At 40.7% G+C, this 24460-nt stretch overlaps 2 protein-coding genes across 2 annotated transcripts in view; one reads left to right on the top strand and one right to left on the bottom strand.

The window, feature by feature from the left end:
- The window catches only part of DENND11 (DENN domain containing 11), an 85666-nt gene that overhangs the window by 57692 nt on the left and 3514 nt on the right, over positions 1-24460 (bottom strand). The window contains exons 2-3 of the mRNA XM_060305216.1: positions 20609-20691; positions 18884-18980 (exon numbers count right to left, since the gene is read on the bottom strand). The gene's annotated coding sequence lies outside the window, so the exon portion shown is untranslated. The remainder of the gene's footprint in view (positions 1-18883; positions 18981-20608; positions 20692-24460) is intronic.
- Positions 587-22543, top strand: WEE2 (WEE2 oocyte meiosis inhibiting kinase). The gene is made up of 11 exons (XM_030854042.2): positions 587-940; positions 5648-5844; positions 7610-7661; positions 9694-9866; positions 11431-11552; positions 16907-17053; positions 17718-17825; positions 17958-18043; positions 18801-18971; positions 20617-20759; positions 22387-22543. Exons 1-11 carry the CDS (start codon positions 587-589, stop codon positions 22541-22543), a joined length of 1710 nt encoding a protein of 569 aa, XP_030709902.1.

Here is a 24460-nt window from a genome sequence, read left to right as displayed (position 1 = left end):
GTGTCTCTATTAGGGAGATGAACTCCCACCAAGATATGTTAGCGGTTGTTTAAGGATCATTATGATATCCAGGTGATACTGAATTCTAAGGAACTACTGCTAGCCACTGGGTAGGTGGGAAGTGGGGGAGAGGAGAGGGTGATATTTCTAAATGGTAGGTGTAAAAGAGTGAAAATAATTTCTTTCCAATAATGAGCTCATTCCCAGTTGGCGAATATGTATTTTTAAAGCCGTGCTAAATTAAAGAATCCAACTGTTTCCCTAGTAGTTTGTTGCACATGGGTTCAGGGAGACTGTGGGATATCCAGAAGCGTTCTATACATAATTGGATTTAATTGCTCAAAGAGTTACTGGAGCCTTCTTTAATCAGAATGGAAATAAGGAGAAGCTGAGATCACACAGATACGTGGTACTTAAGTGAGTAAACCAAGGGTGTGTCTCCATGTAGCTGTTAGTTGGCAGAAGGAAAGCGGGGCTAGAGTTAGGGAACTTGCCAGGTTACTTTTTCTCCTCCTTATTTCTGCAGCTCTGTAGTGTTTCCTGCTGAGAGGTCTCCTTGCCTAGGTTGTAAAGCTCTTTGGCTGAGATGGGTGACAACGATGAGGACAAAGAACTGAAGCAGAAATTAAACTTTTCCTCTTGTGAGGAAGAGCATGAGAATGAAGGGCAAAAGGAAACACAAGAGAGCAAGGAGCCCCAGAGCCAAACCCCAGAGAAGCCTGGAGCTCAGGATTCAGGATCTGTTCAGGCGGCAGAGCTTACACCTGTCAGGACTCCCCTTAGTGACGTACGTGACCTCAACACATTTCAGGAAAAAGGCCAAGCTAGTCCAGGTCAGGGTCTGAGAACTCCAGTGTCACACTCTCTCACACGTCCTGAAACCCCAGCCCCGCCAGACAAGGGCAAGCCGCCACGCTGCGAGAGCCCCTTCACTCCCAAAGTAAGTCCATCGCTGGGGAGGAGGGAGCCAGGCCGCTGAGGTCTGTGTTCCTTCGGCGGACGGAGAACGAGGGCCCAGTCCTATGTATGTGTGACAGACCTGTTTCACAGGCTGTATCTATCTTCAGTTACGTATTTCCTGGTGAAAATGAAGAAGAGTTTAAAGTTACCAGAAAACAGAATTAAGTGTCTTGCCAGCTGTCTTCTTAAAACCATTGGTGTAGGCCACAGATAAATCTTGGGTGGGGAAAAGGTCCTAGTGAAAGAATATTGGAACTGGAAAAAATACTGAGATTTACAGCCTGACCTGTACTCTACCTGTGAGAAAACCAAGGTCTCAGGAGAGAAAGTGGCCTGTAGCTCAGGCAACGGCAGAGAAAGGACTGAGAAACATGATCTTTGGGGCTTGGTCTACTGTTCTTGCCATTACGCCAACCGGCTCTATTCTTCTGTGATTATTTACTAATATTTCCTAATATAAGAATGTTCACATTCACTATTTAACGTATTTTTTATCTCTTTGCTGCTGCTCTTTCCAGAAAGAAGTCCTCTCCCTTCCTTGGTCTAGTGAGGTACAGGCTCTTATATGTGAACACAGAGGTAACTTGTTGATACTCCTTTATAAGCTGAGGATGGCAACTAGGTAAAGGTCCCAAGTAAGCAGGTTCCTTTATCCTTGCTGTGATTGAGCTCCTATTATATCATTCATGTTATTAAAGCCGGGACTGGGGCAGGGTTACCTCTAATAGACTGGTGCCGCGGTGTGTGAGCCTTAGGCCTGGAATCAGCTCTGCTTCCCGCGGCCTCAGCTTGAGGTGCTTAAATCATCGTAATAACATCTGTGCTACTGATGGCAGCACAGTCACTGTCAGCAGGTCTCTTTTGTACCTGCTGAGTATGGGTACCACAACTACCAGGAAATACTAAGCTTCTTGTTTGAATGGTAGACAAACTACTTGAATACGCTCGTGCGTCTGCCTGTGGGTTTTTCAATGGTCCCAATAACCAGTCAATTAACCATTTATTTTCTGAGAACCCACTGTGGGCTGGGAGCGCGAGGCAGTCTCTGGCAGGGGAGATGTGCCTACGGATACTACGTGAGAGGTGATTCAAGAGTGGTCAGAGTTCTCTGGGTGGACTGCTTCTCAGTGGGTAGTCAGGAAAGAAATGAAGGTGAAGGAAGCATATGAAGAGCAATGAAAGTTGGTATGGTTTTAATACATGGAAATTATGGGGACAGTGGGCTAGGAGCATGTAGTTCAGAGCAAGCGTAAGCAGGAGGAGACATGGCACGGTATGTGTATTTCATCCACTCATTGAAAACTTAATTGAACACCTTGATATGCTAGCAGACCTTCTGCTGGCAAACCCTTCACTACCTCAGAAAGTGCCTATAGAATGAATAAAGGTAAATAACAACAGTAAATAAAGTTCAGATGAGGTATGCTGGAGGACTTGTAGAGCATGATGAGAAATAGTGGGGAATTAAGTTTCGAGATATCCAGGACACCTTTCCAGAGAAAGTAATGTTTGAGAGCAGTCTTACAGGATGATTCGCAGTTTGCTAGGAAAAGAAGGAAGTGAGAGCTCGAGGCTGAGAGAAAAGCATCTACCAAGCTATGGAGGGGAAAGATCACGCTACACCTGGAAAACCGCTTGTTATTCAGAGTGGCAGGGGTCTGGCAGTGAGGCCAGAGTAGGTAGGTAGCAGCTACACCGAGATTTTATCCTGAAAGTGTTGAGAGAGCCATTAAATGGTTTTGGTCAGAGGCAGTTTTGAAAAATCATGACCTTCATGTGAGGGATGGAATGGAGTGGGAGAGACCATGGGGGCAGGGCAGTATTCATAATAGATCTACTGAGAAAAAAGAAGGGCCTGAACTTGGATAGTGGTAGACAGTGATGAGTTGAGAGATGCTTAGGAATGGCTAACTGACTTGATGGAGGGGTTGAGGGAAAAGCAGGGACCTAGGGTGTTGTGAGGCTTCCTGCTTGTTTGACAGAGTAGATGGTACCTTGAATCAAGGTAGGTGACCTTAGAGGATGTACAGGTTTGGAGAAAGAGATGTGGTGTAAATCGTTGGATAAGTGGTTCTGCAATGCAGGAAAACCACCTAAGTTGGAGATCTGTATTTGGATATCATCAGCATTTAGGAAGTTGTTGAAGCCATGGGTGTGTATAAGTTTACACAGTCTGTGTGCCAGAGTAAGAAGAGGAGTGGTCCAAGCTAGGGACCCTAGAGATGCCAAGATTTGAGGGACAGAAAGAAAACAACATTTGGGAGGGAAACTCGAAATGCAACTGGGAAAGTACACACTTTACAAAAAATATAGTTTGGATCAAGGTCAGAGGAGAGAGGCCAGGGGGATGATAATTCGTAATGTTGTGCTAAAGACAGGGATGCAGAGGAAAGGAGGATTGGCTTAGTTCAGCCTTGCTCAGGGGATAGGACCAGAAATCATGGGAAACGACTTCAGGTCCCCATAAGGACTTCCTAGCACAATTATCTAGAGATAGCAGAGCTTCCTTAGGAGGTATAGTAAGGTCCCTGTGGCTAAATGCATTCAACGCTCTTTGGTGACCACTTGGTAGAAAAACACTGTACCAGGGATTCAAGCATCAGGGAACTAATTGTACCAACTGGGCCTTTAAAGCCTTTCCCAGTCCCTGTGATGTTGTGTCTTGGTGGGAGGTTGCCTCCCTCTCCTCTCACCATCTTCAGAAGTCAAGGAGCTATTCCCCAAATTTCCTTTCTGTTAATTGTCTGTAGTAAGAGCTGTTACTTATACAGAAGTAGCTACACTCTCTGCACCACGTTTATACTCTCAACCTGGTCATCTTTCCAGAAATTTTCAGTCTACTTTACTTCTAGGCAGAACTCACTTTCATACATCTTGTTGCAAGCTGTGTTCTTTTAGATTTCAAAAGGATTACTCATAATTCTATCATTTTGGCAATAAAATGCATATTAACATAATATCATTTGCTATATTGTAAGTGGAGTTCACAAAATCTATCAGCCCTCATATTTCCAGACTAGGAATTCTGATAGTCTTCCTTGATAGGAATACTTTTCCTTACTTTTATCAGAAAAGTTTCTAGGCCTTTTTGTTGTCCTTGAACTGTAGCAACTGGAACTATGTGAAACATACCAGGTGTGGATGCCCCACTGTTTCATATGTGACAGATGCATTTTATTTTCCATATGATAATCACCATCACAAGAAAACTGTTTCAGAAAATGATTTACTATAATTCTAACTTCATTTCCTGAATCACATTGACAACTGAGAAATATCATATAGTATAGTTTTATTTCTTTTGAACCAATACTCAACCCTTACAATAAACTTATGGGAAAATTGTTTGTCATTGATGGCTTTGTCTGATAATATCCCCAGGGCTGTTGACCCTCTGAACTCTAAGACATATGTAAAACCCTTGGCAAAACTCTTGACTGTGTCCATTTTTCTTCACTTAAAGAAATGCTAGGCTGCTACGTGTACTCTATAGCTTCCTTCATTTCTGCTTCTATCAATCATTTAATGAGTATTTCTGCTTCTATCATTAATCTAATAATGAGTATTCATTAGTAAGTTTAATAGCCATTCTTTGTAGCCTCACATTCTTCAATTACATTTTTATATACTGAATCATATTGTAATCTAGCTTCTGCTTCTACACTCGAAAGTCGTGTGCAGAGAATATCAAAACAGAATTCTTTTCCAAAGAGCCTCACAGTACAATGATGACACTATGAGGTTACATCATGGCCCCTGTGTCTACTACTGTCCTCTTGAGGATCTATTACCAGCTATTCCTCTGGCCCCTGGCACTTAGGTCATAATAGCATTCTGCCGTCTCATCAGAATTCGTTGTCTTTGATTTCTCCCCTCTGTCGTTTGATTTAGTTCTGGTTAGGTTTTAGGCCGATGTTCTCTTACTGTACCCCACTTGGAGTGGTAAGCCCTGCACATTTTCCTATTGACTGGTATGCTAGCTGTAGCCACTGCAAAGCCTTGCATCTTAAGGGCTTAGAGTATTACTTTTCAGTCTCCTTACCCCACTTCCTGGAACTTTTCTCAATTTGTGCTACATTTTTAGTGGACTTGGAAACTTCTTTTTCAATGTTTAGATAGTCTATGAAATCTTTACCTTACAAAGTGATTATTTCTGAAACATCAATGAACTGCTGATGAATGGACTGTGCATTCCTTAAGAGCCAGAATTCACCTCTGGTCCCTTCAGCACCTAACCCAGCATCTGCTACTTAGTAGGTACCAAACAAATATTGGGATGAATAATTGAGGGGAAATTAACTATACAGTCTGAGAACATAAGCACCAGGTCTTCTAGAGTCATTTTCATTTGTCTAAGCTGAAAGGTCATCTTTAAAAAGCTGGAGGTAGGACTAGAATTGGTGGTCTCATAGCTGACTATCAGAATCGCCCAGGGGAAGAGGGTGGAGCTTAACAGAAGTACAGATTGCTGTGCTGATCCCAGGAATCAAAATATCTAGAGGTAGACTGGGAATCTGTATTTTTCATAAGAGAGCCAGTTACAATGTTTGCAGTGAACCAGATACCCTCTAAGGGGTATCTTTCAGCAATAACTTTCTTTGGTTCAAATATTAATTAACTAACTGATACAGAACCATTTTTTAAAAATTACCTCCATTCTGATTTGCCTTTTATCATCCTCATTCAGGGCCAGGTGAGCCAGTCGGGGATCTCTTCAACAGGGAAGCTCCCCTCCCGAAGCTCTAAGCATCTGAAGCTCACACCTGGTCCCTTCACCGATGCGATGACCTCACTGGCTCTGGTCAATATTAATCCCTTCACTCCGGAGTCCTATAGGAAACAATTCCTTAAATCCAATGGCAAGCGGAAAACCCGAGGCGACCTGTAAGTGTCCTGTTGCTATGACTTTTGAGAACTGATCTTACTATTGCCAAGTGGAAGGGGGAGTGTTAAACATTAGGAATAAACAAGAAGTCTGTCTGAATGAGTCGACATCGTGTTTATATATTCCCTCCTTTCTAAATGTCAGCGCTGGCTTTAACCTTCTTTGTCACAGAAATCTCTTTGTGTTCAGAGATTCTGAAGTGCACCGTAAAATGCCTTCTCTTTGAAAGAACAGGGCAGAGTAAGCAATAGATCTGTCTTATATTAGGAAGTTGAATGGGCTACGGAACTGCACTCAAGGGCTCCCCTCTGGTTACTACGAGTCCAGCAGCTGGGGAAGGTGTAGTGCTCGTTCCAGAGAGTATATTGCTGTTTTGAGTTTAGTGGTGTGACTGGCGATGAGAGCTACAGAGCAAGGATTTGCACTTCTCTGCAGGTGATGGAAGGCTGGCTGAAGAGAAAAAGAGAGTGCTGCTTTTGGAGGTGCTAATAAATGGAAAGCCAGCTGCACTGTTCCACAAAGGCCACTGAATGGTAGAAATCACCTAAATAAGGAGAGTGCAGATTACTCAGGGACATTTCTTTACTGTATCCTCAATGCTGCTTTTTTATAGACTGGAAGCACCTCTAAAACAGGCCAGTCATTTATGCTTAGATGTACTCAGCAGAATAAACACACAGCTAACAATCTAAAAGCCTGTAGAACAGTTAATGTGCTGTGTTCTTTCGGAATGCATGACTACATGTTAATCAGCCTTGTAGCCAGAATAGGTTTTTCTCAATACTATTTCCTGGATCTTAAGTAAACGGGACTTCAGCCCAAGCACACTGGTCTATTCTTGTTACTAGTCCACTGCTTTTAGCTCTTTAGGATCTTTGTAAACCTTCAGAGTGAATGGCTTCACCTCTCACTGAAGCTAGCAGGAAACGACTGCTGATTTGAATTCCTGGCCCTGAAAGTGATGACATTTTAGTACAATAACTTAGTGATGCTGAGAGGGTATTTTCCCCTCTTCTTCACTGTGGCGTTGTTATTTTATAAAGTATTAGAATGTAGTATTAAATGTAAGTCACAAGTGTCCTGCATCACCTAATTTGCACGTGTGTAATGTCCTCCACTTGCCCCTTCTACCCTGTACTCGTCCAGAAGAAGAACCTAGCTGGCTGATCTAGAAACTGAAATTTTGCTTAAAGATCCAGGATGCATCTGCTCGTGCCAAAGAGGGTGTCCGTCAGAGACTTCAGCTTAATGAAAAGTAATTGAAAACATCTTAGCCAGGATTAGAGCACATTCTGCTATATTTACAGTTGGCTTGTGACCCTAAGACAGGCCTGGTTCTAAGGGAGGCGGGTGTTGCAGGGGAAACGTATACTGGTGGTGAAGACCCCTTAGAGTTTCAGGTATGTTCTGCGCACTCTCTTGATCCGCATCTCAGCATACCTTGTTCCATTTGCCTAAAACCCTGTTCTTTTCTCTTAGCTGGTTCCTACTCATTCTTGGAATCTTACCTTACATGTCCTCTTTTTTGGGAAAGGCTTTTACTCTTCAAATAATGAATTGGGTGCTGTCTATGGTATCCCTCGATATCTTGTTTTTATCCTGTCCTAAGTTCTTGTATTGAAAATTTCTGTTTATCCCTGTGCCCAAATATAGATTGAAGAGGGGAAGTAATTGTCGTATTTACTTGTAGAGCCCCCAAACCTAGCATAGTACTAGGCTCAATAAGTGCTAATCATACTCTGATATCACTTTTTTTTTTCCAAGTGAGGAAGCTGGTCCAGGAGAAGGCAAGGTAGAACAAGGGCTGCCTGCCAAGGTGAGCACAGTTCTTTGGTCCAGCCGTCGTAACACAGTCATTTCATCCTAATGTCTCCTTCTTTCTCCCTCCCTCCCTCCTTTCTCCCTTCTCTCCTCTCCAACCCTCCACATACCTTGTAGTAAATATGTTTTGCAGCTAAATTTATCTGGGCTCTTATCAGGGTCTATATTCTTAGCTAGTTGTTACCTTAGCAGACAGTGTCTAACAAATCTATTGCTGAACCATTACCTTGGAGTATTCTTCAAGGCTACTGCTACTGTCTTTGATCTGGGGAAAAATTATATACGCCAGAAGAAGTGAAGGGAAAATCAAGATATTTAAGGTCCAAAAATGAATAAGACAAAACAGAGAAAAAGGGCATAAAGCCAGAGGTCTAGACGTAAAATTTACCTCTTAAATGTGTCAGTATCCATTGATTTTTATAATGTTGATCTAGTATCCCTCATTTGATAATATAAACTAAGAAAATAATGCTGTAAATATTAATACCAGAGATGTTTGTTGCAGCCTTAACTGTAATAGCAAAAAAAAAAAAAAGGGGGGAGTACTGAATGTCCAATAATAGAAGAATGGCCAAGTAAATTATAGTTTAAAGTCAGTGGAATATTAAATTACCATTAAGGTGCTTGAACATAGGCATGTTTTCATGATATTATAATGTTCAGTGCATGTAAGTGGGAGGGGGAGGGTCGGGGAGGGGGAGGGGGAGGGAGTGATATGGATGGTAAGGTGGTACTTGGTGTCTGAGATGAGGCTGGTAAGGTAGCAGGTAAGCACTACCAGCGCCTTCAGGCCTCTAATCAGAAGTGTGGGTTCCTAACTGATTCACTTTGTTATAAAGCAGAAACTAGCACACCATTGTAAAGCAATTATACTCCAATAAAGATGTTAAAAATAAATAAATAAAATAGTAAAAAAAAAAAAGTGTGGGTGCCTCATGGGAAACAATTAGGTTTGTCTGATTCTACAGCATCATTTTGCAAAAGCAATCTTCCTATTAGAGGAGATGGAGAGAGGGCTGGTAGCTGTAGCAAATCCAGACTTGGAGGAAACAGAGCTTGAGACTGGCTAAGGGCAAGGGAAATTATAGATCTTGTTGATGAGGACTGGTTGGGACTGCATGTTGAAAATGAAGAGCTAGTAAGAGTCAAGATATTTTAAACACTTAAAGTTGGATGGCAGAAATTCTTGCTAAGGAGGATATTGGGAAAAGATGAGTTCACAGAGACGAATCAGCTTGGACTGAGATTCATATAAATCTCCGCATATTTTTGTCATCATAACCACCATTTACTGAGAATTTTATATATATATGTATTTGTAGCATATATAATTCCCATGTGATGTTTGACAGGACCCTGCTGCATAGTTGCTATGATCCTCATCTTACAAATGAGAAAACTGATAAGGGGGTTCAGTGACTTGCTCGAGTTATTTACTAGCAGAGCAATGAGTGATGTCGTTAGTTGGCCAGTAGCGGGAGTGGTTGCTGTATCTGAGCACACATTCTGAAATAATCAATTTGACAATTTTGTTCTCCAGACTAAGATTTTTTTGGGAAGCAAACTGAACACAGTATGTTTATTCAACTTGAGATGAAACAGCAGCAGCCAGACTGTGAGACAAGTAAATAAGAGTCAAAGAGAGGTGTTCTCTTTGTTTAACATCCTCCTCCAAGAGCCCACCCGCTCCTTCAGCTAAGGACAGTAGCTCTGGCTGTGAGTGAGGTGTCCCCTCTAGGCACATATAGGGAAGAAGAGTATGGCCAGACAGAGGAAATAATACAGAAAAAGATGTAATAATATAGCAAAGAGAAATGTCAGTACAGAGTTGTATGACAGGTTATAAAGAACACAGAGAAGGTAGTCAGCATTTGTGGCAGGGTTGCAGAGGCGTTTTCTACCAAGAATATTGATGAATTTGCCTCAAAAGGCTTTTTGAAAACTTAGAGAAGTTTAGGAATAATATGCCTTAATTTTATTCTCACAATATGTTAGGGAGAATTATTTTTTTTACTGAAATATTTCAGAGATGTGTTCTACGAGAAACCAACATGGCTTCCCGCTATGAAAAAGAATTCTTGGAGGTGGAAAAAATCGGGGTTGGGGAATTTGGTACTGTCTACAAGTGCATTAAGAGGCTGGATGGATGTGTTTATGCAATAAAACGCTCCACGAAACCTTTGGTAGGATCATCAGATGAGTGAGTACCTTTTAAATGTACTAGAAATACACACTTGGATTTGTCAAAGCATTTTGAATCAGGGCACTGACGTCATTTGCTACATTTTTTTAATCACCTCCCCCACCCCCGACCCACTGAAAGTTGTCTAACATTCATAACCTTTCTGAATTTTCAAGATCAGAGATAAGTTATTTCCTGAAATATACCATGAGCATTTGGGATCATGTTGTGTTTTTGTTTTGTTTTTTTATAGTTCTTGTGGCTTTTACTACTGATCTTACTGGTTTTTTTTTTTTTAACAAATAGATTTATGGAATGATCTTCTGGTGCCTGTTTAGTTCATCAGAAATATTACCAAGTTATTATTAACTCACTGGTTATCTCTACTTTGCATTAATAATAAATTCAATAGTCAAGTTTCAAAGTTTCCTTCCTTGTAAGCAAGGAAAAACTAACAAAAATTTAAATTTCATTCCCAGAACTAAATGTTCAAGAGTTCTTCCTTTCCACAAGGAAAACAAATATTTTCAGATTCAGCCACTGCTTTTTATGAACTCTGGGGAATATAATACTAAAATGCTGAATCTGACATCAGTCTTTGGAATTCTTCATTTGAATAATGAAATTGATCAAGTACTATAGTTTGCTTTTTGTGTGTTGGATTTCCTATTGCATAATGAATATCTGCCCCCCAAGACTGCCCCTGTGACTACATCATACTGGCTGAGTTTAATATTGACTATAATGATTGTTTAGCCTTCATAGGGAAGGTAGAGGGCCCATCACAATATCCACCATCAAGTCCATTTCTTCTTAAGCCCATCAGGGTTTTTAGATTGTGATACAGTGAAAATAAGAATCAAAGCAGCTCTGGGCTTCCCTGGTGGCGCAGTGGTTAAGAATCCGCCTGCCAATGCAGGGACACGGGTTCGAGCCCTGGCCTGGGAAGATCCCACATGCCGTGGAGCAACTAAGCCCATGCACCACAACTACTGAGCCTGAGCTCTAGAGCCCACAAGCCATAACTACTGAGCCCACGTGTCACAACTACTGAAGCCTGCGCACCTAGAGCCCGTGCTCCGCAACAAGAGAAGCCACGGCAATGAGAAGCCCGCTCACTGCAACAAAGAGTAGCCCCTGCTCACCACAACTAAAGAAAGCCCGTGCACAGCAATGAAGACCCAACACAGCCATAAATAAATAAATAAATTTATTTATTTAAAAAAAAAAGAATCAAAGCAGGTCTGCTGCTGAGGTAATAACCACCCAAGATTCCTCTCTACATATGTCATGTTCAATCAAAAAACCATGGACTTTGGTCCAGGACAACCAAGGCTCTGGTCTTAGATCTACTATCACCAGCTTGACTTTGGGTCAGTCACTTAACTTTCTAAAGCCTTAATCCTTGCCACTATATCATACTGAGGCATTACAAACATTAAATGTGATAAAATAGTAAGCAAGCAGTGAACACTCAGTAAATGTTCTGCCGTTGTTAGTAATGCCTCAGAGCTTGTCTTTTAAAAGCCTTTGTATGTCTATTATCTTGATTCAGTTTTCTCAGTGCTTTTCCGTCTCTTAGGAATTTGGCTATGCATGAAGTTTATGCTCACGCGGTGCTTGGGCATCACCCCCATGTGGTACGTTACTACTCTGCATGGGCAGAAGATGACCACATGGTCATTCAGAATGAATACTGCAATGGTAAGTACGTGGTCTAATATCTATGGAGAGGGAGATGAACTTTTAAGTCTTCAGAAAAAAATCTCTGCCTCCTTCTTGTAGCTTATGGCAGGTATATTAGAGTCATACCTAAAAGTCTGTACTACTGTTTTGTTTGGAAACAGACAGCTGGAGAAAATGAGTTGAGCTGGAAAGGAATTTCAGGCTTATGCTGTTATGTGTTTCTTTCAAAGCTGATGCACAGCTAATACACAGAAGCTATCACATCCTTCACACTTTAGTTATTACTTAAAGAGAAAACTTTCACCCTGGTGGTTTGAATGGTAAATCATCCTTTTACCATTTACTAGGTATTCTAAAAGATGTAAGCCATAGTCCCTACGATTTTGGGGAAGGGGTGGTAAACTTATATAGCCAACTTCTGATTAACTTTGAAGGGGATTCCTGTGTTTGGGGATTGTTCATGTTTCTTGCTGCTTCTGACCTTTGAGCTTTAAGTATTCTCAGAAGAGTAAGGGCATGGGGTGGGGTGCTGGGACTGAAACTTAGTGACCTCAGATATATTCTCCTAGATCCTTCAGGACCATATATACATCGTAACCAGTAAAACCTTTTTTTTTCCTGGGCTACTTAAATTATAAAGAGTGGTCCTTCGGATTAACGTATTTCTAATCCATGATTAATATTTCTAATCTATGATTAAGGGGTGACATAACAGTAGTTGTGTATTGTTATTCTCGGAAATACATTTTCATCAAAATGTTCGGTGGTAAAGTAGAAAAGTGCTACCAGTTGAATAGAAGCTTGCCATCATTTTAGGATGCATCCATATTTTACAATCCATATTTTAGCCACAGTAATATTGGATAACGGCATCCCCCCCACAACATGTACACCCACCCTGTGCTTCTTTAATAGTACAGTCTGTCTTTGGGTAAGTTTGATGACCACTGGATAGCCCTGAGTATGTACGTCCAGCCTGGCTTTTGAGGGCAGTGATCACTGATAAAGCTTCATCACCGTATACATGATTGATTTTATAAGTAGGTAAGTAAATAACATTACGAGTTGCTAAAAACATAGAAAATGGTATAGAAGGCATATCCTATAAAATAATGATTTGGCATTTCCCTTATTGTTTCCTTAGAGCCTGATTTTCTCATAGCCTTACCTGTGAACTTCATGAGTTTTTTTCCTTAATAAGCTCACCCCAAATCCCTTTTTCTAATAGTTTCTTTGGGATTAAAAAATGGACCCTTTCATTATACTTGTGATTGAGAGGTTGAGACTTTCTTATCATCTTCTCTTCTTAATTTCCTCTTATCATAACCTGAGATTGCCTATTCTTTTTCTCTCTTCCCTCTCTCTATAAAGAAGATTGATTTTATTTCCATGACATTTAGCTACTAACAAAGAGAATATCAAATTAAAAAATTAATAAAGGGAAACACAACTAATTTTAACCTGCAGGCAATGTAAATTTTAACTGGGGCAATGTAAAAGTTTCAAATTTTCAAAAAGAATAAGATGAAGTGATCTATTACAAATCATCTTCTAATTCTTTTCAACATTTCAATACCTTCTATAGGCTCGACACTGTATTAAGCTCTAGGGTGAGAAATACTGTAGAATGAGATAAGGTAAGTAAGTCCTTATCTTCGAGGAGATTTATTCCATCTCCTCTGTTAAAATGAATACAAAAGAGACAATCTGATGCAAAGCCATATGGTACAACTGTGGATACAAAGCGTTCAGAAAGGATGAATGTGAACAAGAGGCAGTGTGGTGGGACGGGCCTGGGCTTTAAAGTCAGGCAGACCTGGGTTCAAAATCCAGCTCTGTCACATAGTAGTTGTAGGATCCCTGGGCTGTCATTTAATCTCAATGAGTAAAGAGACAGTAATATTTACCTAAGGGAGTAGTTTGAAAATTAGCAGCAATATATGTCAAATGCTAGCACAATATCAAGTCCCAATACATAGTAAGAACTTGATAATACTTGGCATTAGCATATCCGGAGAAAATCTCATAAAGGAGGTAAGACTTGAATGAGACCTTGCAGAAGGATTCCTAGAGTTTAGGCAAGGAGAAGGAAGACCACCCAGTTAGGGGAACAGCAGGCAGGCTAAGAGCACCGTGCTGGGAAGGGTCTGGCCTAGCAGATGGTAAGGAGACTAACAGGCCTGAGGTGACCCTACAGGAGGAAATAAGATCAGCAAGGTAAAGGGTGGGAAGACTGCAGTGAGCCGTGAAAGCCAGGCAGTGAGTCTGACTAGATGGGATAGATTACGGGGAATCATTGTTTGTTCATCATGGAGGTTCACCAGCTTCACTCAACGCTTGCCAATTAAAATGGGACTGTGATTTAGCAAAATGTAATTCACATACATTGAACCTTTCATATGTGAACTGATCATGGAAAATAAAGCATGCCCTTATACCTTGTTTGTAGTTAAGGATAATCCATGTTGAGACTTTGCCTGATGGCTCTAAGTAAAGGATAATAAGCCCAAAGTATGTGTAAAGTAGCGGAGTAGTTGGTGCCTCATTCTTTCCACTCCCTCCCCACTGCATCCTCTCCCTCTTTCTCACCTCTTCATCCTTATGCCCTGTTTCCCCATGCCCACCCTTACCCCTCACCCCTAGCCTCTCATAGCAGTCCGGCTGGAACATGTACTCTTATGGTGTTAACTCTGATTATAAGTTAGATGATTTTGATAACTTAGATTTTAACTATTAGAGGCTAACAGTCATCTGATTTCCCCTCCTGTCCCTCCTGAACCCTGAACTAATCAAAAGTTCCCTGCTTCTCTGACACCCTAGCCAAGATCCCCTACGAGCCACCTCTGGGCCAGCCTCAGAAATCTGAAGGTTTTCCGGTAGCAGGCTGATTCTGCAACAACCAGGATTCTAACCGATTCAGGACTGAATGATTAATCTCTCCCTAAAGGCAGTATTTTCTTTTGACGTCTCTGTCACGGAAGTTTTACAGGGCATGTTCCCCTAGAATGGTGGTTCTCATACTTGCTCAAGTGACGTGACATTCAGAAGTCTGTGTCTTCTGTGGAACACCATGAATACTGGTTATATTTTTCCACCAAATAAGGAACAACTTTACCAGCAGAAAAATATGCTTTGTGTTGTTGGTGGCAACTTAAAATCAAGATTGTGAGAATACAAATGTATGAACACAATATCCTGTTGTGTCGTTGGCCTGCTTTTTGCATTTCATTGTTGGAAGGCATTTGCTATTTATTTGTTTCGGTATCTGTTAGGCCTCACGAGCAGACAGGAAAACATGGATATGTTTTTCTTAAGTTTTTTTTTTTTCCTGCCAAGTAGGGTGAGTATCTTTATTTTATCTAAAGGAAGGAATTCAGCAACTCATCTCATAAAGGTGGTTTGAAAAGAGCTGCCAGGAGCTGGCTGTTTCCTCCTAGGGCACCATGCTGGCAGGAGCCAACTCCAGGGGGTACCTTGGGTTACAGAGCTAAGGCTCCAGTGCAGCTGGGTGAGATTAGGAGGGATTAAGTTTACAGTTCATTCAGTGTTGCTATGTCTATAAACACGTACTTCCTTGTTAATACTATTTAGTAAAGAACAGTTAACTATGCTCTTCTATAAGAGTGTGTGGACGACCAGCTTTAGCTCTAGCAAAATGAGGATATTCTAATACAGTCGTATAAACGAGTACTTTCCAGTAACTTCTACTCTTCTAATTACCTCTTGGCTATCTTTAATATTACCTATAGAGATTCTAAGTAACTAAAAGTGCTGCTAGTACTGGTCTAGTTACCCTTACTAAATATCTGCAGCTCTTCAGGGGATTAGAAATACCTCTGCTTATAATCTAAAGGAACATATTAAGTGGATCCTAAGTAACCTAGGATGCTTCTTTCTTTCCATACCTTTCATAGGGTCCTTGACTCAGCCTTTCTTTTCCCTCTGTTGCCAGAATAGACATTCAGTTCAGAAAATACTTATTACATGCCAGACCTTGGCACAGTGAAGATGAATGAACTGTGGACCCTGTCCTAAAGGAACACCGGGGCTAGCGGGGACCCGGGGGCTTTGTCGCAGCTCATAACCTTATCCGCAAACTTAGTATTGAGGTGACTGCACTTTTAACAAGCACAACGCACTCTTTCTTTACTTATTCTTCCTTTCTAATTAATGTCTCTGACATTCCATAAATTCTTTTCTCAGAAGACTCCCAGGGGAAAAAAAAATAACCTTTACTTTAGCCCTTTTTGTGTTTCCGAAAGGGGCTGAATTCTCCTTTCTGAACTTATTTTAACATGGCAGCTCAAGCTTTAAATTCAGTTTCACATAGATACTTTAAAATATTGATTTCCTTAAAAGTACAGTTACCATCTCAGATCCTCCTGTTCTGATATATACTTGGAGGGTGGAGCTGTGGGCTTTCTGACAGGGGGTCCCAGGAGTCTCTAATTCGTCTGAAGAGGCTGCCAACAAATGCTAATTAATGAAACAAAGGGTTCAGAAGCATTCTAATAACTTAGGATAGGAGCATCTAAGATCAGGTAGTCAGATGAGCCGGGGCCTTATCTTTTTATTGATAACAATGATAAATAGTTGATATACAAACACGGTGGCTCAAATAGGGTTTAGGTGTATATGGAGGTTTTATATTTTCCTTGGGTCAGCAATCATTACATGTTCTTATTTCATGATATATATATATATATATATATATTTTTTTTTTTTTTTTTTGCGGTGTGTGGGCCTCTCACCATTGTGGCCTCTCCCGTTGCGGAGCACAGGCTCCGGACGCGCAGGCTCAGCGGCCATGGCTCACGGGCCCAGCTGCTCTGCAGCATGTGGGATCTTCCTGGACTGGGGCATGAACCTGTGTCCCCTGCATCGGCAGGCGGACTCTCAACCACTGCGCCACCAGGGAAGCCCTCATGATATATATTTTAATGGAATGAAACTTGAAGCCAATTACATTAAAATTACTAATGGCCTATAATTACTAACTTGATACCAACATGGAATTATTCATCAACACCATAGTAGCTACATGACTAGGCCTGATTGGCCTTCTGGTTAATAACTAGGTAAAACTTTTAAAATGTTAGTTGGGGCATACTCAAAGCAATAGGGCCACATATTGGATACCTAGGATATGGCATTTTCTTTTCCTCTTTAAAGGCCCTTAACTCCTCTTTCCAGTATGTCTGTGGTATAGACAGGGATCAGATCTTATGTTTCAGACGGACACTGAAGCATTTTATACTTGCTGGACTGCGTTCACTCATAAGGAATTTATTGAATACGTACTATGCTTTCATTTATAAGATTCATACCTTTTCTCTCATTTTGCGGGGCTACTCTCTGTTTTTCTTTCCCAGGTGGGAGCTTGCAAGCTGCTATATCTGAAAATGCAAAGTCTGGCAATCATTTCCAAGAGTGCAAACTCAAAGACATCCTTCTACAGATTTCCCTTGGGCTTAAGTACATCCACAACTCTGGCATGGCACACCTGGACATCAAACCTAGTCAGTACAGCTCTCCTCTGGCCGTATTTAGTTCTTTCCCCACTGTTGTCAGAATCTGTGCCTGCGTGTCTATCAAGTGTCAAAGATGCTGTTTGCTGGCAGAATCCCTTTCATCAGTTCCCCTTTCCCCCTCCCCTGCCCAAATTTCAGTTAAAGAGCTTTAACCATTTCCCCCCGGGCCTAGAGGACAAAGAGTAAAGACTCCCAGATAGTGAAGCAAAAGTATGAAAATAAGTGTTTAATTTACCGCATAGATAAGTGACAGCATATTGGCTGCATCCTGACTTTTTACAGCTAGTGCTCTACTCTTTCTAACTCAGCCCTGATCGAAGTGAGCAGAAATGAATGGTTTAGGCACTCATTAATGTGAAATGCGAGGAAATGTTGTTACTATTTTGTGGTTTTGATTATTTCTTTGTTTTGAGGCCACCAGCCTCTTCAGAGGATGGAGTATGTTTGAGGTTTAAGTTTCACTGAAATAGGTATTATCAATCACTCAGCTGTTCAGAAGTAGTGTGAGAGATTCCATGGAAGAAAAGAAACCTTGGTAGTCTTGTTACATTCACACAGAAAAGGAGGGTGACTGAAATGTTATTTACAGAAAAGAATCTCGGGTGAAAAAGTTTAGGATTCATTACTTAACGACAATTCTGTATTTTTTCAGGTAACATCTTCATATGTCATAAGATGCAAAGTGACTCTCCAGTAGTCCCAGAAGAGATTGAAAATGAAGCTGATTGGTTTCTCTCTGCCAATGTGATGTATAAAATTGGTGAGTCTGTCTTGTAACCTGATTGGTATACTATTATCCTATAAAATTTATGCTGATGACTCTACTCCATTTATTCCAGTTTTAAGAAAGACATGCTTTTAAAGAACGCTATTTCTTTTTTTCTTTTTTTAGGTGACTTGGGTCATGTGACATCAATAAGCAAGCCCAAAGTGGAAGAGGGAGATAGTCGCTTCCTGGCTAATGAGATTTTGCAAGAGGTATAGATTAGGGAAATGGAGGGTATTTTATAATCCATTGAACATTTTGAGTTTCAAATGAATGTTGACAGTGCAGGAAATGAAAAGTATATATTTATAATTTAAATTTATATTATCCTTTTTCTATCCAGAATGGAGACCAAAGATAGGAGAGAAACTTTTGCAAAAAAAGCGTGGGGAAAGCTGGCTCAAACATGGATTAATCAAAATTTTTACTGTTTTTCGTGAAGGTCCTTTCTACTTCTTAGAATTCTTAAATTTACGGATTTCCTAGTAGAAAGGAAGCTGTTATTGGTTGAACCCATCTTTATCATGCTACTATCCTTTTGATAGCACCTCCAGCTTTGGTCATTGGAATGACCTTCAGTTATTGCTCACCTTCTAAGATGTCTGTGAGTCTGGCCTAGGAAGGATATAACTTTCTACAGGATAAAAATCAGGGGGGAAAAAGAGGAGTCTTTCCTATGTGTGATCAGACAATCTATGCTTCAAGCCTCTTTGAGCCTGAGAGAGCAAAATGGCGCTGAGATTCTGCCTCAGACTCTTTGGGGCAGGGCAGTGCTAAAGTGGATTTGTGCCCTGAGATAGACCACTATCTTCCCTAGAGATAGACCACTAACCACAGCAGATATAACCTTGCCCACTGCGTCTGTTTAAGTTCATGTGCATTCAAATGAATCTCTCTTACCAGTTGTGTTTTAGTCTAGACTCCCTTCACTTGGCGAACTAACCGGCCTTCCTGTCTTCTGTTTTGAAGAATTATCAGCACCTTCCTAAAGCAGACATATTTGCCTTGGGATTGACCATTGCAGTGGCTGCGGGAGCAGAGTCATTACCTACCAATGGGGCTGCGTGGCATCACATCCGTGAGGGGAATCTTCCAGACATTCCTCAGGAGCTCTCCAAAGAATTTCACCAACTACTCAAGGTGGTGTCTCTAATGAAATGAAGAGAGGATGGAAATGTCTGTTTTTTAAAAAATGTAATGGCAAGTAGGTGGGAAAAGGGAAATGATGGTGCCATTGACAGCAGGGAAGCATGACTAGGAAGCCCAGAAAAACAGGACAGACTGAAAGGTTCTCTAGGAAACTTAGAGCATATCATGAAAACCTTTTGTTATAGTTTAAAACTCCTATTGTATTTTTCATTTACCCTACCTAATAACCCCGTGAGGTGGGCAGATGAGGAAACCAAGACTCAGAGCAGTTCCTTGACTTGTATTTCACTTTCGATAATTGATTAATTCCAGAATCAAACCTGCTCTTAGGCTCCTATGTCAGGGTTTTAACTACAGTCAATGGTAACAGTGATGTTACTCAAAAAACTGAATTTTGCTTGTATAGAGGAAATAGAAGTTACTTTATTGATGGATAACTGACAATCCCACCAGTTATTTGAGCAGAAGAAAGGCATACTGTTAATTTAGGAATCTATGTGTTCCTTGTCCTTAATGATACCTGAGTATGTGAAGGGACAAGGAAAAGAAGGTATTATGTTGAAACAAAGAGAGGTACAAGAATACCTACACTGTCAAGAAGCTAGAATTATACTAGAAAAGCAATGTATATGTAAGACTTACTTCATAGCTTAAGGAACAGGATTGGTTAGAATCCCTAAAATAGCCTTAGAAATATCTGCTCTCTTGGAGATTAAATTTGAGTTTCACAGTTTACCTGAACACTTCAAATTTAGTTCCAAACTTGTCCTTCCTCACTTCTGCTTTCCTGAAAGAAGGCAAACCTTTCCTCACAGTGGTCTTCTGTTCATAGCCTAATCACCTGTTTCTATGTGTAAATTGCTCTTAGATTTAGTTGATTCTGAGTACCTCACTGCTGTCCCTGTGCTAGGTAATACGCATATGTGAATTCATTTAATTCTCACAATAGCCCAGAAGGTGAATATCGCTATCCTAAATATAGGAAAGGGAGACTGAGTTTCAGCAAAGGTACGTGATTTGCTCAAGGCTACATAATAAGTGGTGGAGCTGGCTCTGAACGTTGCTCCCCAAATGGAAGGGTCAGTGTTTTCTTCATTATTCAACACTACTAATTTCCATATATTAGGTATTTTCAACTGTATTCCAGTCATTTTAGGCTATACACATCCTCTACCTGAAGATAAATGCTGTAGGAATACTGTCATGGTGGTATATCCTTAATTAATTTTAAGTGAAAAATGAGCACGTTATGGTAGAAAGTGAGCTGAACTAGCAGTTGGGTAACCCAAGTTTTAGTCTTGGGCCTGTCAATAACTGAGACAAGCCACTTTCTATCTCAGGACCTCAGTTTCTTCCTGCTTAAAATTAAGGCAATTAAGCTGGTTCATCATTCATCCAGCTCTAAAATATGCTACTTAAGGACAACTCAAAGGTATGGATGGCTCATGCTACCAGATAAGGATGATATTCCTCTCCCAGGTGGAGCTAAGTTTTCATTTATTTCTTTCCTTTGCACAAAGGAGAAGCGAGTTTCACAAAATCCACCAGTAGAAGCTGGGTTGGAGTTGGCTTGGGTGGGCAGATTTTTCTCAACAGTGAAGGTTCTATTTCCTCCTCTTTGGTCCTACCTCAACAGAACATGATCCACCCCGATCCAGCAGAGAGACCTTCTGCAGCAGCTCTGGCCAAAAGTCGAGTTCTCTGTCCCTCCCTGGGGAAAACAGAAGAGCTTCAGCAACAGTTGAACTTGGAAAAGTTCAAGACAGCCACACTGGAAAGGTAGATTTTGGATGCTGGAGTTGAGAAAGAATCTATTGATGTACTACTCACAGTGACATGACTGGTCTGATGTGTCTTCTCTATGGATTCGAGTGGAATCCAACAGTATGACACAGGGGGCCCTGCCCACAAAGAGGCTAGTAGCATGGGGCCCTTTGTAACAAGGGGCTGGATGCTCCATGACTAAACGGCTTGAGAGAGAAAATTCCAGTCAGTGTAAATGAATACAAGGAAATACAACTGGTAAAGAAAAATTAGCAGGATTCTGAGTGACCAGAGTTTTAAAGTAACTGGTGGATGATCACCCGATATAAGATAACCATAGTTAAAGAGGGAAGATATCTATTAGAGATCCATTCAATCTTGGGGGCAGGCAGATATTCTGTCTTGGCAAATGTTTAGAGAAAGAGGTATTTTTCCAAGCCAAAGGAAGCAGTCCTATTACTTGCGCATGTAAGCTTGTATTCATGCATGCATTTACTTATTAACCTATTCCTTCATTTAACAAATTAATTAATTAGATAGGGTGGGCTTGGTATTATAAAGGTCAGGAAGTGATGTTTGAGCACGGTTCTGAAGGCATTTTAAAGTAATTATTACATACTGTGAACTGTTGAAAATATAAAAGCAGACGAGAAATGGTCCTTGTCTAGAATAAACTTAGAGGTCCAGTTTCTTTTGGCTGCACAACCCATCTTAAAATGATTAGTTTGAAAAGTCCCCCAAATGATTTCTTGGCAATGAGTTGTGGAAGCTCTGAGCCTTTAGTCAGGTAATCCTTCCTAATAAACTCAATAATTTTTTGCTTTTTGAAATTGTCTAGACCAGGGGTTGGCATACTTTTCTGTATAGTAGTATTTCACCCTTTGTGGGCCATATGATCTTAGCTGCAACGACTCAACTCTACTGGAGTGATGTGAAAGTGGCCATAGACCATATACAAATGAATGGGAATGGCTGAGTTCCAGTAAGACTTTATTTACAGAAACAGATGGCAGGCCAGATTTGACCCATGGGCTGCGCTTCGCAGACCCCTGGAGCTTTCATATATAGCCTCTAGAGTTGTTCTCTTATTTTTCTTTAATTTTAGAGACCATTTATGCCCCAATCAGTAGAATTCAGTAAGCCAAGCCTGCTGTGTGTTGAGGCATGTGTGAAGTAGCCATTTTTTAAGATAATCACAAGAGCTAATTTTCTATTCCGTGTATAATTCAGTCTTGTTTCTATAAATCCTGAAATAAAAAGAAAAATCTCTATCAGTTTTTTTTTCACTTTTTAGAAAATTTTTATTTTAATTTTTTTTAAACATCTTTATTGGAGTATAATTACTTTACGATGGTGTGTTAGTTTCTGCTTTGTAACAAAGTGAATCAGCTATACACATACATATATCCCCATATCTCCTCCCTCTTGCGTCTCCCTCCCTCCCATCCTCCCTATCCCACCCCTCTAGGTTGTCACAAAGCACCGAGCCGATCTCCTTGTGCTATGTGGCTGCTTCCCACTAGCTATCTATTTTACATTTGGTAGTGTATGTATGTCCATGCCACATCTATATCAGTTTTGATCATAAATATTATCTCTAATTTAGGACTAAGTAACGTACATTTTTCCTCTTTAATTCCAGGGAACTGAAAGAAGCCCAGCAGGCCCAGTCCCCCAAGGAATGCCACAGTGTCCCTGGGGTCTCTGGGACCCCCACGGGATCAAGAAGCACCAAACGCCTGGTGGGAGGAAAGAGTGCCAAGTCTTCAAGCTTCACTTGGGGGCAGTCTTCCCCATAAGAACTCCTTTCACACCAACTCACCTTTTATCCCCCAAATAGATGCCGACTGTGTCAACCTTTCTCTTGTAAAGGGAGAAACTAACGGACTTGGGTGCCCAAAGATTTCAAAAGCCACTCCTAATTTAGCATTTTCAGCCAAGATCCTACAGCTATCAAGACTTCCTAGCAGCAATGGTCGTAGGTATTATCATTGGTAGCCATTTCTCTTCTCTCTTGCTACATTCCTAACACCACCTGCCAACAGTTCGTTCACTTCTCAGATTTGGTGGTGCGCAACGGGAAAGCATGGACCTCCGAACTGAAAGCAGCCCTTTGTGCAGCCTGTGGGCTATGAGGCTGCCTACCTACCTATCAAGGATCCCAGGGACTCTCCGGGCAAACAGAAAGGAATTCAATTTGGTTTTGAGTTGAGGTAACAGCTTACAAGAAAGTGTGCCTGGATTTCAACAACCTTTCCCAGGTTAGATGAATTTATTCCTCAAGGAATTTTCAGCCACTTTGAGCAAGTAGTTTTCCTACTGCATTCTCTGAATGGAGCCAACCCCTTTCTCTGATGTTGTATTTATTAAGTTAATGACTTAACCACCATATGAAGTGGGTAGAAATAAGACTACCTAACTTCACATTTCTGAGCTGGCTATGAACTTGTGGAACAAAGCCACTGGGTAGAGGGTTCAAGGGAAATTTGATGTGGTTTGTTGTCCCTCAATCTATTTGCTTTGAGCCTCTTGTAACTGTTATAACTGGTTTTGATTCTCTGGCTGTCACCAATTTCTCCTTGATTTTAACAGACGTTGGCTTTGCTTCCTGTGATTTAACTTATTTTATCCAAATCCTTTACTCTGTATATATATTTTTAAAGGACTAGAATGTTTGTAAATAAAGGTTTTTATCTTGTCCAAAGCCAAATATGAGTAAAGCACTCATCTTTATAAATATGCAACTAACAAAGAATACGAAATTTATGTTGGAAACCATGAGTAGATAGGAGAGAGAATCCAATAGGCTGGTACTAACAGGTCTTGGCTTTAAGGCCCAGCTTCACGGCCCTAAAAGCTAATAATGGCCAAGCTATGATACAAAATAATGTTGGTCGTAAAGGCATTTGAGAACTCCTAGTTGTGTCATATTGATGACGTTAGCCTCTTCATGGCTCGTAGGCTTTTTGGCTGCCTTGTTTTCTTCTTTTCCCTTAATTTTTAAAAGCAAATTAAGAAGTTTTTAAAATTGAATGAATCGGGCTCCGTGTATATGCTGGAGAGGGTGTGGAGAAAAGGGAACTCTCTTGCACTGTTGGTGGGAATGGAAGTTGATACAGCTACTATGGAGAACAGTATGGAGGTTCCTTAAAAAACTAAAAATAGAACTATCGTACGAACCAGCAATCCCACTACTGGGCATATACCCAGAGAAAAGCATAATTCAAAAAGACACATGCACCACAATGTTCATTGCAGCACTATTTACAATAGCCAGGTCATGGAAGCAACCTAAATGCCCATCGACAGATGAATGGATAAAGAAGGTATGGTACATATATACAACGGAATATTACTCAGCCACAAAAAGGAACGAAATTGGGTCATTTGTAGAGACGTAGATGGATCTAGAGACTGTCATACAGAGTGAAGTAAGTCAGAAAGAGAAAAACAAATATCGTATGTTAATGCATATATGTGGAACCTAGAAGAATGGTACAGATGAACTGGTTTGCAGGGCAGAAATAGACAGAGATGTAGAGAACAAACATGGACACCAAAGGGGGAAAATGGTGGGGATGGTGGTGGTGGTGGGATGAATTGGGAGATTGGGATTGACATGTATACACTGATGTGTATAAAATGGATAACTAATAAGAACCTGCTGTATAAAAAAATAAATAAAATAAAATTCAAAAAAATTTACCAAAAAAATA

The sequence above is a fragment of the Globicephala melas genome, chromosome 9 (genome assembly GCF_963455315.2).
Source record: "Globicephala melas chromosome 9, mGloMel1.2, whole genome shotgun sequence".
Taxonomy (NCBI): domain Eukaryota; kingdom Metazoa; phylum Chordata; class Mammalia; order Artiodactyla; family Delphinidae; genus Globicephala; species Globicephala melas.
This window is presented reverse-complemented; position numbering and strand designations above follow the sequence as displayed.